This window comes from Myripristis murdjan, chromosome 20 (genome assembly GCF_902150065.1).
Source record: "Myripristis murdjan chromosome 20, fMyrMur1.1, whole genome shotgun sequence".
Classification (NCBI taxonomy): Eukaryota; Metazoa; Chordata; class Actinopteri; order Holocentriformes; family Holocentridae; genus Myripristis; species Myripristis murdjan.
In genome coordinates, this window is record NC_043999.1 from 26552472 (window position 1) to 26571253 (window position 18782).

Below are 18782 nucleotides of genomic sequence, written 5' to 3' on the forward strand. Positions count from 1 at the left end.
CACACTCACTTGAGCTGTCCCAGACATACAATCATTCAGTAAAAACATGCACACATACAACCGTGTGATTAAAGCTGTGCACATGTGGACAGTAGTGCAAACATAAAACTGATGCTTAGAGCAAACTATGAACCCTATGAGCAAATTCTCATATCTTTCAAAAAATATGGTGGGGAAGTGATGAGCAGATTAGCAATTCACCTGAGACATCAGTAAAATGTTACAAGAAATCAACCATAATTTTTTAAAAATAAAAAGCTGAACAGAAAATTAGCAAAAAAAAAAAAAAAAATGCCAGAGAATGAGCAAAAAACCAGTTAAAAAAAAGAAGACAGTAAAACTATTTATATTTATCATGAATAGATTTTTTAAATTAAATTACCAACAAACTTATCCCAAAAAAGGATTTAAAAAAATGCAAAAAACATCCCCCCAAAAAAGAAAAAGAATTACACTGGAACATTAGTAATAAGTGGTGTGCGTGTGCGTGTGCGTGTGCGTGTGCGTGTGTGTAAATTATGAGAGAGAGAGATCATAAAATTCCCCCAAGGAAGCTTCCTGGGTTTTGACAGGGTTAATTTTAACTATTCTTGTCTGTTCTTTTCTCTTTTTTCTCGCTTTCTGACTCACTCTATCCTTCCATCTATCTTTCTTTTACTGTCAGCCCGAAGAAGAGCTTTGGCCCTGTTGCCCTTTCCTCCTCCAACACCTCCCTCCATCTCATCATGGTTTGAATAGCTTCCTATAATGTCATGTTGATCCTCATCTGTAGATTATCTGCCCCCTGATCCACTACTCCCTCTACACTTCATCCTTTGTCCTCCCCCCATCCTCATTCCTCAGCATTTGCCCCACTAGCTCAAAATATCTGTCAGCTGTCAAGACCAGAAAAGATGAGGAGGGGAAAAAAGACAACAGAGTCTGTTAACAACATCTCTCCTCAGAAAGCCTGAATTCCTTCCGCTCTATTTCCCTCACATATAAAAAATGTAGAGAGGGAAAAATAAAGGAGAAAAGGGGGGTAGGGGGTTGATTCTCTGTATTGAATGGCGCTGACACGAGCCCTGGCAGTCACACAGGGGATCGCTTCCATCCGGCACTCATCCCTTTATTTTCAGCAGCCACTGAATGGTCTTTGTATTTCCTCTTGGTGTGTATGAGTGTGTATTAGACCAATGGACCTCTAAGTTTGCTGATATATCGTGAATATGTTGTATTTTTCTGATCACCCTTGAGTTTCTATGTAAAGTTTTGCTTTCCCATGACATAAATACTATGTCAGAGCCTTTTCAAACCCTGACATGAATAAAATTCTCGTGGAATAACATTTTTTTGCCTGGAAAAAAATTAAAAGATAAACAATTAAACAAAAAGAAGACTGCACATAGAGAATGAAGTAGGGTGAGCGATGGAGAGCTCCATGGCCCCATTGCTGGCCAGGCTCCAGCTGGGAGTTCATTATGTCAGCTGAGCTGAGCGCTCGCACGTGACCAGCCAAAGCATGGCCGGCTGCCCAGAGAAAATGAGAGAGGGAGGAAGGGAGGGTGGTGCTGCATTCACGTCATATGGGAAAAGCCATTGGAATGACCTCATGATCCAAAACAACTTGGAATTCCAGGTTGGGCAAACTTATTTGAAGCCATAAAAATGCAATAGTATAATAAGCTGAAAGAAATTTTCCAGTTGGAAACTTGAATCTGCTGTCTTCCCCAAACAATATGAATGCAGTATCAATGCATCAGTGAGATCTTGTTTCCTCTCATCGTCTTCTCTCTTCCTATTTTTTTTCTGTCAAATGGCATATTCCTCTCCTGAACTGGAATGGTATTGGTCGGGATTTTAATCGACTATATCTTTATTAATCAGACAGTACAAGCAAAGCAGCTGAATGTTTCAGCAAGGAACCCCCCCCCACACACACACACACACCCATACACACTCACACACACACACACACACTCATTCCCACCCCTACCCCTCTTATTCTTAGTGTGGGTTTTTGTTTATGGTATGACTGAAGCAGGTCAAATATGAAGGCTTATTTAGGTCAGCTGCCACTCACATTTGTGTCATTTAGCAAAGAATCTGAAGTTGAGTGAAATGGGCGGCTGATCAAAGCTGAATTGATCCATTCCCACAGCACTGTGATGACATCGATTTCATTAATTACATTAGCAACACACCAGTCAGACTCTGACGGCCCTCTGGCCTGCGTGAACCTGACCTCTCACCAGGCTTCAAAGCCCCTCCAGCTTCCAGAGCAAAGTACAGGCGAAAGAACAATCTGATTTTAGTTAGGTTCACTGGAATGCACTATCCTGTACATAGGTCTGAACTGTTTTTAACATATGTAAAAGTCACAGTTTCAGAAAGACAAATATAGCTCCAACAGAAATGCCTTATAATCATACACTCGGTGGCCACTTTATTAGGTCCACCTGCACAGTCTAATACAATCCAGTCCAGCTGTCGTGCCATAAAGTTTGCTTTCCTGCTGCCTATAATACTCAGCTTTTCTTGCTGTCACAGTAACAGAGGTGTTCATTCACTTCTATGTTTGGCATTGAGCTCATAGTTAGTGCTGCTGTTGGACTGGACTGCATTTTATTGAGAGCTGTTTCTAATATTCTGTCCCCCTCATATATGTAAATAGGGAGGACAAAAAATTAGAAACACCTCTCATTTTAATGTAATCCAGTACAAGACCTCTGCAAACTACAACCTCGGTAATAAACACAGAATGAAATTTACACATTACACATGAAATTCTCCACAATGTCAACAAAAACTGAACATTATAAACTTTGTTAAAAGGTAGAATTTATGGCTGAGCTGTTGACATGAACAGCAAAATTTCAACTGATGTTAATACACAGATGACGCGTGTTCAGCATGTTTCTCCCAAGCGTAGCTTCTCTGTCTGAACAACACTTTAGGAATATGATGTATACTGTCTTACAATCCAATTCTTTGAAGAAACTACACAAATCAATTAATCATGCCCACACTCACACAGTTAGTGCTGATCTCATTTACCAGTGAGACAAACATAAGACCAAGCCACAGTTATACATCCTGATACTTCTGATGATGGATGGCTGCCATACCCAGGAAGTAGAGGTAACAGTGTATAGGAGGAGCCAGATGTAAAAAACTGAATCACATAACAATGGCTAGAAAATGACTGAATTTTCTTTTTTTTTTTTTTCTCTCTCTTTTTTTTCTTTTTTTTTATTGGTGAGCTGTTCCCTTAAAGCAGGGTAAGTAGGTTGCAGGTCATTGCAGGTTTACAGGCTGATTAGGTTAGGTATAAAAGACCCACCTGCCCCAAAATATTTGTCATGGTATTTATTTTACGGTGCTTTATGGTGCAAAAAAGTGCAGAGACAGTGAATATGAGGCTCTTAAACATTAGACATATAATTTCTAAAGCACAATGGACAATGTATCAGATGCAGTCTGATTACTCAGAGGAATGAATTTATATTCCAATGCTTTGTCAATACACATGCAGAAAACAGCCCTGTGTGTATGGTCTGACCTATTAATGAATCAGCGACTCTCTTCTCTTCTTCTTCTTCTCTCTTTTTTGTGAATAATCTGATATTATACACACACATATATATATATATATATATATTAATAATGTGAATAATCTGAAAGAGAAGGCCGTGGCTTCCTTTCTCATCTTCTGCTATCTATATCCAATATCTCATTTCGGGGCGCTGCCGCGGGTCGGGGTGCCCCCGCGGGACAGGGCGCCACCGTGGGACAGGGCGCTGCGCCCAAGTTAAAATTTTTTAACTTGGGCGCTGCGGCCACCTCAGCGCATCCAATAGGAGAGAATATTGGAATCGAAAAAATAGGCAGATTTTGGCAGAAAGGCACAAGAAAAATGGAGGAAAGCATCATCGTGGCTGTCTCTCTGCATGCAGAGCTGTGGGACACTAGACTGCAGTTATACCGTGATATTGTTAAAAAAAAACCCAGGCATGGAGAGAGATATCCCATAGTTTAGGAATACCAAGTGTGTTTAAAAACTGGCAGAGATATATGCTGTTTTTCCTTTCCACGATAGGCGATTTTTTTTAAACACCAATACTGTTGTAAACTGAAGCAAATGATTTTCTAAATGGACAGGAGGTGTATGTATTTAGAAATCTAGATGATTGACATCATGGGATATGCACTAGGCTACTCTTGCAAAGACAATACAGTATAGTCATACATTTATTATTAAATCCCATGTGAAGTCACACACACAACAGGTAAAAGGTGAAATAAAATGAAACGAGAAAATACAGCCTGTATTGTCCGCCAGAGAAAAAGTGCGCCAGAACGGAAAACTACTTCTTAGCGTCTGTATCGGTCCCATAGCAACCCACTCTACACCAGTCTGCGTGGCACCCAGCGCTGCGCGCCACCCAAACCGCGTCCTATGTGAAAGCCCTTTAGGCAGAGATCACACTAGGAAGCAGTACAGGCAGCAGTATAATTTCCACTGTTTTCTAATGCATTGGAGTGGTGTGGCTGATCACGCCAGCAGTGATCTGCAGATCTGAGAGCGCAGCACGTGTTCCACAATACTTTGAGTTTTAACTTCAGCTTTAAGCTGAAATGTGACACACTTCACTTCAGCGTGACCTTGCCAGTCAAAATGATCAATATCTAAGGACTCCAAAACATATCAGCAACATTAGAAAAGCAGTTAACAGGCCAGTCTGGTCAAGCAGTGACCTGACTGAGTGATGATGAGGATTTGAGGGAGGTGTAGAGTTGTCAATCATTCACAAAGCATTGAAAATTTATTATATGGCCTAAAGATTTTTGTGCCACTACAAGGGATCACACCAGCAACCCTCCAGTTACATGTAGGGAGGGGTCACAATTTTTGAAAATTTAGAGTAGTCACAAAACAGTTGAATAATTTATGTGACTATTGTCTTTTCTTTTTAAAAAAATCCTTTGTTTTTACCAGTGCCTGGTAGCAACGTGAGAGCTTATGTTCTTGCAGGATTTTGGTGCATTGAGTTCAGCTCACTTCCACACCCACCCCCTATCTAACCCACCCCAGCGCTGTGATGTGGGTTACATAGTTGCTGCTGTACAAAGACTGCAACACCCATTGACACATACTCACACGCATAAACACTTGCACACACACACACACACATGCACGCACGCACACACACATGCACGCACGCACACATATTGATCATTAAACAGGTACTTTATTAGTTAGCTTTCTTTATGTTTTTCTTTCTACCTCATATTTCTGTTATTGGTATCCATATTTTGTTGTTTTATTGATATTTATTTTATATGCAACTTTGAACTTATTTACTACTTGGATTTAGGTGAGATAACCTATAACTCTGTAAGGAGTTTTTTTTTTTTTATCTCACCTGCACAATCTGTTTTTGTTATGTTATGCTTTCGTTGCTGTTTTAATACTGTGCAAAGAAAGAAAGAAAGAAAGAAAGAACCCTGAAAGAGTGCAATGTGAAACCCCTTTGTGACAGTGGAGGGGCCACCCACAGATCAACAGTTAATTGCTATCTTTGTCATCAGACAAAGTGATTTTGAATAAGTAAGCAAAAGTAGGTGTCTGGAACTATTGTCAAATAGGTCCCTGAATGGTTCAAATAGCATCTTTGTCTGAACTGTCCATCCCTAGTGACAAGCCTACTTCTCTGTCCTTTAGGACATGCCTGTCCCTCATTCTTTATTCTGCTGTTGTGGCACAAAGTGGCTTTCTACCAATTTCTTTCTAAGTTAGTTACCAAAAAAGTACATGCTGAGTAGTTTTGACTACTGTCAGAAGTTTAAGTTTAAGAGAAGCAGCTGACAGCAGCCAGCAGTTGAAATGCCAGACCGTCTCTGAACTCCTGCCTGCCTAGCTCTCATAACTTCAGACTTCAATAGGCTGTATTATTGGTGTTTTGATTCGTTGTGGTCTGGTTAAAACACTTCTTCTCACCTTCAAAACCCAAACATTCTCATTCACCTCTCCTCTTCTCCACCTTCCTGCCCCCTCTGAGATTAAACCTAATTCATCAGTACCCTGAGGGGAAGCCTTGTCTATTCCTGATCTCTCTCTCTCTCTCTCTCTCTCTCTCTCTCGCTCTCAATCTCTGCATTCATTCACCCATCCCTCCATCCATACCTTGTGCTAATTAATTTTATCCATTAGGGTTTAGCCTCGGAAAAAGGAAATGAAGGGTGTTTTGGTGAGTTAGAGTGAGCACTGTACAGCAGTAATTTTAGTAGTTTTGATTGGTCCAACATCCAGTCTTTTTCACTATTTCATTTCCTTTCGTAATCACTACTTTGTTTATGTTTTCGTGGCTTTGATAGAGCAGTTGAGCATGGAGATAAAGTGACAATCCAAATGACTGTGTTCAAGTGAGGCTCATAATTAGTTTGCTGTCTCTGGAGGTGCTCTGCTATTTCTGCCCCTGCCTTCAGCAAGTCTTAACTCACACATGCACACAGTCTACACTGTGATTTATTGCTGTGGTGTCCTGTGGGATGTGCTGTAAAAGGCAGATGTTGGACAAGTTTCATAACAATTTTGGTAACCTTGGCAAAAGACCACAGACTCCAGTTCGACTGATGCGTGTTCTTGGAGGCTGACACTGATGTTTTTGTATTGAAGCTGCCAGCAGCTGGTATTTTGAGCTCAGTTTCATTAAAGGATAATTCCAATTATTTTCAACCTGTGCATTGTTTTCCTAATTTTCATGCATGTTGTGTGTGTGTGTGTGTGTGTGTGTGTGTGTGTGTGTGTGTGTGTGTGTGTGTGTGTGTGCGCGTGCACATGTGCGTGCAGTGCGGCAGGAGGTGAGATCTTCAACCAGTGTGTGTCAGAGCGGGAAGAGGAGGCCTTCAGCGAGGAGGAGGTGAAGAGGCTGATGAGGCAGATCCTGGAGGGAGTTGCCTTCCTCCATAAGAGCAGCGTAGTACACCTAGACTTGAAGGTCAGCACACACACGTACTCTGACAAACACAACATCTTCATTTTGTTCTGCTCCTCCTAACCTTATTTATTGTTACTGCTCATTGTTTCAACTGTACCAACAAGTTAAGGTAGAGCTGCATCCAAAAAAAAAAAAAAAAAACCTTCCACTAATCTGTCTAAGGCAACTTCGTCCACAGCCCCCTGGTGGTCTGTGAAGGTATTGCATGTGCCACCTGACTGTGCATTCAATTATGGTGTTTGAGTACTGGAAACATTTTTTTAAACATTTCCATTTAATACTCCTTTTTATAGATAATCAGATTTATTCAAATAAATACCATCTAGAAAAGTCAGTGTGACCTCTAGTTGATGATATACAAAAATCCAGTGCCTTCCAGTCCTTAGTAGACTGTGCTCTGCTAATGTTGAAAAATGTCATTAATGTCCCATGCATTCCTGGCCTGCCTGTAAACAGTGTTTCCTCTGTATTCATTTAGCAGTGGTGCGCCACCACCACAAAGAAATTACCACCACTGCAAGAGAAAATCGATCAACATGGGAAGAGGGGATTACTGAAATTAAATGAATACCTATGTGTTGTTTACTAAACCAAAAGGCCCCCATTTTACCCCCGGTTGCACACTTGTGTGTCCAGAGAAACCATGTTGGATGGGAGTTATGTATTCGCCCCATTCCATCTGTTTGTCGGAATGTCTGTTCATTATCAGGATATCTTTAAACTTTCGAACGGATTTGCACGGAACATGGTGGAAAGTTTGATCATGTGGAAAGGAAGAACAGATTAATTTTTCACACTGTTTGGACAAAGTGGGGCGTGGCAGTGGGCGTGGCTTCACGTAAAAATGCATGTGATTTTAAAACACATTACCGCAACATCATGAAACTTTGTGGAAAGGCTGGTCAGGTTGGCAGAGGTATGTGCTCTGCTAAGTGATTTTTTTTTTTTTTTTTTTTTTTTTTTTTTTTTGTTCTGAAGAACATAACTGCTGTTGTGATATTAAGAGGGCGTCATAATCACTCTCATACTATCTAGGTGCTAAAGACATTGCTACAGCCATGGGGACAGCAAGCAGCAAACAAATTCATTCATTCATATTCAGTTAATTTCCACAGCGAGACTTGCAAATGTTAATCCATGATATCCAGTCCAAGTACTAATCTATGTGTCTTGTGTCTGTCAGCCTCAGAACATTCTGCTGACCAGCAGTGCACCTCTGGGTGACATAAAGATTGTGGACTTTGGTCTCTCCAGGATGGTCAGCAGCCACCAGGAGCTGAGGGAGATTATGGGAACTCCCGAGTATGTCGGTGAGTTGGTGCTCAACTCCACCTAAACTGGAATTTGATTTATTTTTTAGTAATAATTGGTGTGTTTCTGTATGTTTGCAGCTCCTGAGATCCTGAATTATGAGCCCATAAGCACAGCGACAGATATGTGGTAAGAAAGCTGGTCCATATATGTATGATACGTTGAACCAATGCTGTTTATGCATTTATTTATTTTGGTGAATAAAACTTCATGAGGAATGGATGACCCACAGATTTAAACTGGAAATTATCCTTCTATCCATTTTTGGAGTAGTATATTTCCCTATGACCGGTTTGCTGTACATTTCTACAAATGTTAGATAAATGAGGCCCGGTGTTTCCACTCCTAACTTTTACTGTAGTCATTTGTGTTCACTGTTTTCACCAAACATGTCGTCCAGGTCACTGAGTAACATTTTCATTTGACTGCATAGTAAGATGAAATTATGTAGCCTTCAAGTACTGTGAACAATGTGCTACTTAAAAGTTTTGTATACAAGAGTTACTCAGCAAAATGCTAAATACTGGTCATGATGGGATATGATAAAGAGATAGTTTGAATTTCTTCAGGTACCTGAGTTTGTGAGATAAACAGAGCATGAAGACCCGGTCAGTGCCTGTTAGCAGAAGTGATACATTATACTATTATGCTATGTTTTTGTCAATGTGTGGAAGAATATTCCTGTAACAACAACAACAATAAGAAAAAGAAGAAAAAGAATTCAAATAGAAGTAAAAGTTTGACTCTTGTCACTCTGATTCAATTTTAGCTTTCTTTTTCATTCATTTCCTCTTCTGTAAGTCATGTGTCTGTCGACTTAAGTGACTTTCAAAAGACAGAAAAATTAGCAGGCCAGTTTTAGGATGAGCAAAGGTTTCAAAAACTGACTGACTTTTACTTCTCCTCATGGTCTTTAAGTGCTTTTACTTAAATTTAAAAAGTAAAATGAAAACTATTGCGATGCATATTGTGAATCATCTGAAAATATTGCCATATGTTGTTGCTGCATATTCACCACTGCCCCTTTCCTCCACTCCCTTTTGCTGGAAGAGTGTCAGTGTGCTGCCAGCATAAAAACCTTGCTCTGTGCTCTCTATCCAGGAGTATTGGTGTTTTGGCCTATGTGATGCTGACAGGAATCTCTCCATTCCTGGGCGAGGACAAGCAGGAGACCTTCCTGAACATTTCCCAGCTCAACATCAGCTATACCGAGGAGGAGCTGCAGCAGCTGGACCCAGCCGCCCTGGCCTTCATCCAGACGTTGCTCCGCAAACAGCCACAGTCAGTTCAGCACTCAGTTATGGAGCTAGAAACTTTGAGATAGAAAGGAATTTGTTCATAAATCTTAACAGTAGCAGCAATGCAGTTTGCAAATCTGCAGCTTGATGACCAGAATTTGCTCAGCGATTTAACAGGGCTGCAATTAGCATTCCAATAAATTATACCAAAAAATTTTCATTCTTAAGTTTGTTTTTTAAAAAAAATAAATAATAGTAAAAAAGGAAGCTGATCCTTTTGAATCTGGTCCCACTGAAATTATAAGCACAACCAGAATAACTCCAGTTCAAAGAATTTCAGTAAATAGAGCCTGTCAAAAACTATAAAATCTTTTTTGTGTGAATAACCTTTGGTGGCCTGTCTGTGGAACTGGAAAGTTGCTTCATTATTTCCTAAGAAAGCAATTTCTACGTAACAGGTTCTGTGATTCCACTCATTCAGTCAGTCCTATAACATACAAGGCAAGCAAAAGGTGCAACTAAATTTTGCATTTTGAAATTTAAGAAAAAAGCAGTGCAAGGCTGGGATTGGACTACATGTTCCATAATGGGGGTGACTATGGACAGGGCTTATCACAAGCAAGGCGGTAGTTTCTGAATGTATCCACATATGACAAAACTGGGTAGTGGTTGGTCATGGGTCAAGCTCACTCTCATTGGCTGAAAGTGTAGCCAGCACTTTCACAAAAAGGGATGGGGCTTACCACAAACAGACCTGTAGTTTCTAAAGGTATCCACGTAACCTGATCAAACCTTTCCGGGAGCTTGGTCACGGATCAACACAGCAGTGACCACCTTTCCATACTGATTAGCTGAAAGTGGTGTGTGTTATGACAATAATGATGCTAAACAGGGATGGGGCTTTCCACTAATGTCCTGTATTTTCCAAACACATACACATAACATGACGCGGCGTGATGGGGAGGTTGATCATGATTAACATTTCAGGTCTCAAGGGGGTATGGCAGTGGTAGGGTTTTAGCACAAACAGGACCATATTTTCTAAATGGATCCACATAACATCATGAACGCTGGTGTAGAGTTTGGTCATAAGTCAAGGCAGCATTGGCCAACTACCCACTGATTGGCTGTAAGGAGTGTGTCCCATAATGATACCATTGCCAAAAGAGGACATGGCTTAGCACAAACAGGACTTCCAGCTGAGACCTTTGCAGAGATATGTGCTCTGATGAGTGCCGCCTTCTTTTGGTTGAGCACCTAGTCTGTTGAAAGAAACCACAGACAGTGCAGTTAACACTAACACAAATGTTGCAGTCTTTATGTCTGTCTTGCTTTGACAAGCCTCAGTATTTAACATCTACATAGTATAATGTACAATACACAGTGGCATTACATGTATGGCCTATTTGTTGTTTTCACCTCTTACTTTTCCTCCTCCTTTCAGTATGACATAAGGATACAAATCTCCTCTGGTCATATGAAAGATTTGAAGATAGATGGTTTATGGGTATTGTAATGATTAGAAACATTATTAACTAGGGAAGACAAAGCTTATTTCTAAGTATGGATGTTGAAGCATCCATTATCAGTGACAAATAAAACCTCTCAATTAAACACTTTACCAGCCAGGAGAAGATACTAAAGGCATATTTGGACAGGATTAGCTTCCCAGAGGACTTTTTAATTTTAATCACTTTTTTAATGACATAGTAGGTCCGCAACTTCATGTACCCACCTGATGGGACAAGGATCTCTGTAATTTCTTTCCAACTTTACAGAGATGAGAGTCAATACAGCCAATACAGCCAGCTATCTAAACAACTTGTAGGATCAGACCCCCTTAACATATCTTTCTCAATATATTATTTCATTCCTCTTTCACATTTGTAACACCGTAATACATCCATGGTCAATTCAGACAAGACTAAAATCCCTGACGAAGTCTGTGATACATGAAATTATAAATAAATGGAACTAAACCTTAATCAGTGTCATTAGTAACACCTGTGTTTACCTGCTACTTCATACCAAAAAGGCTGCTGCCACCAAAAGATCTGTGGTAAATTGTTGGATAATATGGAATAAATTAGCCATCACAATAGAATTAAGTGACATTCAGGCTTTGTTCTTCTATCTGTCTGTATGTCTTCAGGGATCGGGCTACAGCAGAGCAGTGTCTCCATCATCCCTGGCTTCAGTCCACAGAGCTGCAGAAAACTCAGATAGTCAAAGAGATCCTCCCAGTGGAGGTCCAGGAGGCCTTCAGCACCACCAGTAGCACCACCAGTAGCCCTGAACCACCAGCCAGCCCAACCAGGGGTGAAGAAGAGGAGGAAGAGGAAGGCCCAGCGACAGAAGAGCTGATAGTCATGGCAGCATACACCCTGGGCCAGTGTCGCCAGTCCTCCTCTTCCTCCGTGGAGAAGGAAGCCTTGGCCACTGAACAGAAGGCCATCTCCAAGCGCTTCAAGTTCGAGGAACCCTTCAGTGCCCTCCAGGAGGTCCCTGGGGAGTTCATTTACTGATGTCCCTCCACCCCATGAACCACTGGCCACCAATCTTTCATAGCCCTGTCTCGAGGGGAAAAGTCCCTTTTGTGTTGTCACCTTTCCAAAATTTGGACTTCCATACCAACTTTAACATCTAAAAATTTGATACTATGGCAAACAAATAAAAACATTAATGTCACAGAACAACCACTGTGCTTGATTTAAACCAAAAGTACCATGGAAAGCATCACAAATACCACAAGAACATCCTTAACTTGCACAACTTTCATCTTTGCAATGGGAGCAAGTAAGACAATAAATATGTTAAGAACTTAAATAAAATAAACTGTGCAATGTCTTGAAAATGACTGAGATGCTTTGCTAAGTTACTTGAGTTCTTTGCATCGTAGCAAGTTCTGCGTAGGGTTTTAATGTCATTGGATGTCTATCAGTTTGCTCTGTGAGCCAAATACTTCCATATTTGGCTCTTGGCACAAATTTGTTTGCCAGTTTAGGTAGACTGGGATCCAGTTCAAGACACCGTGGCTTGTTCGATACTGTTTCCAGTTCTTTGACCCACCCTGAAAGCAAGACTGATGCTTTATCCATTCAAATCCTCCTTCCTCTTCTGCTATTCTAATCCACACATGCACACCCTCTGGAAATTATGCTGAAATGCAGTCTCAGCTTGTAGATTACATTTGGTTTAAGTAGCGAAGCTGTTTGCCAGCGGTATTGAAGTAATATCGAAATTTCGGTTTGTGTGTCAACATTATGGCCTGTCCTAAATCAATTCCACTGCACAGTTAAAGAGAAACTAAAGCCCAAACCAAAATTTGTGTGTGACGCCTTAGCTGCAATGGTAGAAGTAGGTGGCTGCTCTTTGGTGGCAGGTGATGTCACAGCTGACATCACCTGCTACTGCAGACTAGCCACTCTTCTTTTCACGAAGAGAGGTCAGGCTTCACAGGAATTTAGGTTTGAGCTTCAGTTACTCTTTAAATGCAGTCAACCTGATCACTTGTAGTGATCTCTGACCCCCCACCTCTCTAAAATGCTGTAGAACAGTTTTTTTTTTGTTTTTTTTTTTAAACAGCTTATGTGAAGCACACGTCTTTCCCTGGTCAGTTTGACACAGGGTGATACAGAAGGGATGCAGCAAAAACGTAAATTACAAAACTTGTTCTCAGAAATAGCTCCAGGAAAGCACTTATCATCACAGATGGGTATCTGAAAGTTCAAGAGGATTTTAGGATGGACTTTAAGCCCTTTTAACCCGTTAAATCCCACACCTCAGTATTTGTAGGATATGTATCAGAGATGCTAGCTAGTACCGTCTGCTAAACAGCATCCGGTAGTCATTTATTATTTATATCAAGAAATGCCCTATTAACTAAGCTATATTTATTTAACAAAAACATAGTTTCTTCCCAAGCTATAATACCAGCTAAAGCTGATAGCTCATTTTTGCTAAGTGGAAATGCCTCTATATCATCTAGCATTGTGGCATATGTAAAATATACCATCCATCTAATATATACTGATGGCCAAAGGCGTTGATTTGAAGTTGGGACTTGCTTGCAACTGTTAAGTAACAACAAACTTCTCTCGCTTTTATCCAACTTTGTAATTTCCAAACTCATAAGCCAAACCAGTATCTTTGTTTTATCTCTGTCTGATTTCTTTTTCTGTGCTGCTTTCTACTCAACGGAACCAGTTCCTCCAAACTCAGCCTTGTTGTGTGCTTGTTGTTCTTTTCTCTCGTGGTTTTTTATCTTCATTTCCTTCTGGTGCCATGCTTGGACAAAATATTAGATGATTTTAGCCACTTCTCTTTTTTATTTTAGATGTTTTTGTGTAATATTTCAGATATCTTTGATGACAGGGTTTTGGAGTATTCTAATTTTATGTAAATGAATGAAATTTCTGTTGTTTTTAAGAGTTTTATTTGACAGTACTGTCTAAAAAGCCATTGCACACATTCATCCCACATCAAGGCCTTCCCAGGTTGAACGCCCTTCTAAAGCAATAAATGGCAGATCATTTTACACTTGTATGTGTAGACAGCGATCACTCTAAGCTTCCTGACTGTAAATTTGGTCCAAGTTTGTCTCCATGAAATGATAAGCTTCTTTATTATGGGAACAAATTTGTACATGAATGTCCGGTATTGTAAATAAATGTCTCTAAACTGATGACTGTGTTTTGTTCATGATTACCATTAGGAGAGGTAACATCTATAAACTGGAAAAAAGTTAGTAGGGAGGCTTTGTTCCAAAATAACAAGCCAGAAATTTCTGCACCTAGCCACATAATCACTGAGTTATTGGCTTTGACTTGGTCAGTCCTTTGCAAATATATTTTGGTCATTCAGTCATTCATTCATTGGTAATTTTGCTTATTTCAGGCTATAATTCCAAAATAAAATGTCACACAACAGATAGTACACTGTACCCTAACTTATTTATACACACTCTATGACCAAAAAAGAGCAGAAGAAAGAAAATTCTTATATTACCTGCTCCTTTCTTAATAATGCATACAAAACATATTGCCTGCCAGTTGTTATTCTAATTATTTTATTTATTTATTTATTCATTACATTTTCCTACAGTCAGAGACTGAGCAGACTGATCATATCAGTGAGTTATCTTCATATAAATATCAGTCAAAAACCATCCCATTATTAATTTTCTATACATTTTTTTAAACTGAAAAATATTTGAATGTTTTTAGTCGTTTTCCAGAGAATTCCAGTTTTACTCCACATACAAATACAAACTGATACAAACTAAAATTATATTTTTCTCCTTTTGTCCTAGTGCAAATGACTTCAATCTTAGTACAAACAACCTCATTTTGTCAATGTGTGCTCTTTGGACAGAAAAAAAATATATTAAGAAATACACCTTTTCTTGGCCAAATATAATACTTCTTAAAAAGATTATCATGGATCACTGTATATAGAAAGATTTTGATAATTCAGGGGCAGTTTCCTTTTGTTACCAGGGAACTTAGTCATCATTGGTAACTTACCAATTAATAAGCTTGTAAAAATCCTGAAATTTCTCTTAGTAAGGAGAAGTTGATGCTAAGCTGCTGCGGTAAGTTATAACCAGTGGCCACTAGATGGCAGCAGCATGACCTTTTTCTGTCACTATGACCAGTATTGGAGGTCCTTACTAGAAATATGTCATGAAGTACACATTACTTGTTGCTTTTCTTAAAGTGAAATGAGCACCTGCTCCCCAGGTACTCCTAAAGAAATTATATCATACTAATTACCCCAAAATGATTATGCCAGGCTTACAAGGCTACATTACCAGCAGAAGTAACCAAAACAATGTCTAAATATTTATTAAGAATTTGAATAATGGAGCAAACAGCATTACATTCCATTTATTACTCTGTTGGCTCATTCATGTGTGCTGCCTGGGACTACTACTGTCATTTTTTGTTCACTCTTCTTTCTTCTGCTTTTATCATTTCAAAACTTTTCTTTCTTTGTTTTATTTCTTGCTTTATTTTTTCTGTCTTTACTGATTTTAACCTTAACCTTCATGTTTTCTTTATGTTTTTATTTTTCTGAATGTATTTATATGCCTCTGTAAAGCACTTTGAGCTACCTTGTGCATGAATGGTGCCATACAAATAAACTTGCCTTGTCTTACTGCTACTGCTGCTAACTTGTAGTACTACTTCTCTGGTTATTTTTAGTAAAAGTACCATAATTTGTATGAGTTCCCATACTGGTAGTAGTAGCAGTCATAAGCAGTAATAGAAGTGGGCTGCTAACAGTGGCAACAGCAGCAGTAGTGAAAATATTTATTTTCGTAGTATTGGTGTAACAGTAGTAGAAGTTACAGTAAAAAATAATAATAATAATAATAATAATAATAATAGCAGAAGCTGTAAATGAAGTAAAAGTATAGCCTACATATAAGCTGGAGCTGGCCTGCTTGCTTTCACAGCAAGTTAGTCAGCGTGTTGTTCCCTATTTTCACCAGTAGATGGAGACAAAACATGACCGATGAATGAGGGACAACTTCTGGTGGGCGGTCGAAGTCCTAATAAGTAGTCTGGTAGAATAGCGGAAGATACAGGGCATCTGCACTGATGTTGCTGTATCACTGTGCTGCGCGGGCGTGTGACAAAATGTCTCTATACATGCACGGCTGCTGTGTGTGCGCATACATTTGACTATGTACGTCCTTTTTGTTTGTGTATGCATACGACTCTCTCTCTCTCTCTCGCTCTCGCTCTCTCTCAATTAGAAGTAGTAAATCATAATTTATGGCCCTACAAACAAGGGAGCCTGTCTGTTTGGGCAGTAGTTAAGCTTAATATTTCTTTATAACTCATCGGCATTTGCTGTCCTGTGCATCTGAACACTGAGCTGATCTTAACTCTGGAAGACTAAGTGGGATGTAAAGAAATAATTGAGTGTTCGTTGATTTAACATACTTAGATTCATATGAAAACAAATATAAACAAGTAAATAAGATGCTGGATAATCATAATTAAAAATGTTTTTTTCCCCTAAGTACTTTAATGATGTCAAACTTATCCAACTCCCACTAACCCTAACCCTAACTCACATTTTTCACAATAATTATTATATTGAACTTCATTTTGGGTTCATAGCTGTGCTTTTATTCAATTTTTTTGGCAAAAAAATGTATATTTTTATAATAATGACAATAATCAATAATCTTACCCGTCAGGGCCGGCCCGTGCCATAGGCAGTATAGGCAAATGCTAAGGGCGCCATCTGCTGGAGGGGCGTCTGTTAGTTAGCTAATGTTCATGTAAAATCTAGCTGCCTAGCTACATCAATCATTGTAAATACTCTGTGTTGTTGATCAATTTTAATTGTGTAAACTGTGTCATTTTATAGTGGGCTTACTGTATATAATTCAAAGTGAGATTATTGTTGATAGTTACACATAATCTATTAATGCGGCTGTATGGACCTATTCTGTATGATATGTTTGTGTTGTCAAAAAAAGAAATTGTTCACCGAGCTGTCTTGTCTTTTAGCACAGTATGGAAGAGGATGCCACAACTTGCCATGGTTTGAGGTGCTTCATCTTTGGTGGTCCTGGGACTGAGATGCAAAAACTCTCAGAAGTCACTCACAAAGGCTATCAGCAGCTATTATCTTATTCTGAGATTGTGGATGATGCAGCATGGTTATTTATTATTATTATTATTATTATTATTATTATTATTTAGATTTATCATTCAGTGACTGTGCCACTTTCTGTCAATCAGTTCTTTCAATCAATCATTTCAATCCAATATAAGTTGTGACATGAATAAAAACTGTGACTCTGTTCATGTAGTGGTTTTGAAAAGCTGTTATGAATTTTAAACAATTGATATGATTTTTCATGCAACCTGCTTGTTTTTTTAACATTGAATTTTGCATGTCATGGACCTGACTGTGTGTGTGTGTGTGTGTGTGTGTGTGTGTGTGTGTGTGTGTGTGTGTGTGTGTGTGTGTGTTTAATGTACATCTGTGTCGGTACCTTGTGTTCAAATGGTTCCATGTGTGAATGTGTGAATGTATGCATGCTCTTTTTCATGTCACACTGGACCAGATCAGACTCCTGATGATGACAATTATTAAAGTATTTTAAAATTTTGAAATACCCAGAACTATTAGAACATAACCAGTGGTTTGTTTTCTTTTGTATTATCTGTTTTCTCCTTTTTCTTTTTTTCGTTTTTCATTTTTTTTCCAATCCCTACAGCCTGTGCCTTCTTTGTTCATACTGGAAAAGATCCTTACTTTGACACATGGAATCATTCATTATTATGATCATCTCTCTCTCTCTCTCTCTCTCTCTCTCTCTCTCTCTCTGTGACGTCAAAAAGCCACAGACATCACAAAGAGAGACGTCACAAAGCCACAGACAAAGTGCTCTTAACTTCTACTCCAGTAGAAGTGTCATCGTCTATGACGTCAAAGTCAAAGATCGCGATGAAGTCGACAACGGAGGTTATATGAGTAGTTCTGCGAACATTTTTTGTTCCATACTGATCCAACAGTGGCAGCTCCTGGAACAAAGCGCAGCACTGTGTGTCTGCCTCTGTTCCTGGACTACTTACGCTGCAGCTGCTTGAATCAGTATGAAACATCTAAGTAACTAAGTGTAGTTCAAATCCAAGGATTATACTGGACGCTTCGTGGGACGTGCAACACCTCAGGTAGTATAGTCTCTCTGTGTCGTTCTCAAGACCGCTCCCATTTTTCCCTCTTAAAGCGGGGTTTTTGGGGAGTTTTATTGGTAACTGTTATTCCCAGGTGGCTCCCATTTTCCCTGTTACAACGGGGTTTTTGGGAAGCTTTATTGGTAACTGTAATTCTCAGATGGCTCCCATTTTTTCCCCTGTTAAATCGGGGTTTTTGGGGAGTTTTTATTTCTTGAATGTAAATGTAGTTAATTACCTGGACCTCACAGAGAGAGAAATGGTGTTATTGATTACTGTAATATTGCTAATAAATAATTTATTAGCAATATTACTGTAAAATAATAAATATTCTAACTCTACCTAAATTCATCGTGTTTGTTTAGAATTGCCTGAAGAAAAGGCCTTCAATAGGCAGCTGAAGAAGTGTTGCTCAGCTACATTTCCTGCTTTTAAAATGAAACCCAACTGAGCTAATTGAACAGCCCTGATCTAAATACTATTCAATCTAAATGAATGAATGACTGAGGGAGGCAATGAAGGATGGAATGAGTGAAAGAATGAATGAA

General features: G+C 39.3%; 1 protein-coding gene across 1 annotated transcript in view; it reads left to right on the forward strand.

Moving 5' to 3' along the window:
* Nucleotides 1–14213, forward strand: part of stk17a (serine/threonine kinase 17a) — a 43817-nt gene extending 29604 nt beyond the window's left edge. Inside the window, exons 3-7 of the mRNA XM_030079723.1 lie at nucleotides 6833–6980; nucleotides 8164–8290; nucleotides 8372–8420; nucleotides 9393–9572; nucleotides 11682–14213. Coding sequence (XP_029935583.1) covers nucleotides 6833–6980; nucleotides 8164–8290; nucleotides 8372–8420; nucleotides 9393–9572; nucleotides 11682–12054 — 877 coding nt within the window. The 3' untranslated portion in view covers nucleotides 12055–14213. The remainder of the gene's footprint in view (nucleotides 1–6832; nucleotides 6981–8163; nucleotides 8291–8371; nucleotides 8421–9392; nucleotides 9573–11681) is intronic.
* The last annotated feature ends 4569 nt before the right edge of the window (nucleotides 14214–18782 follow it).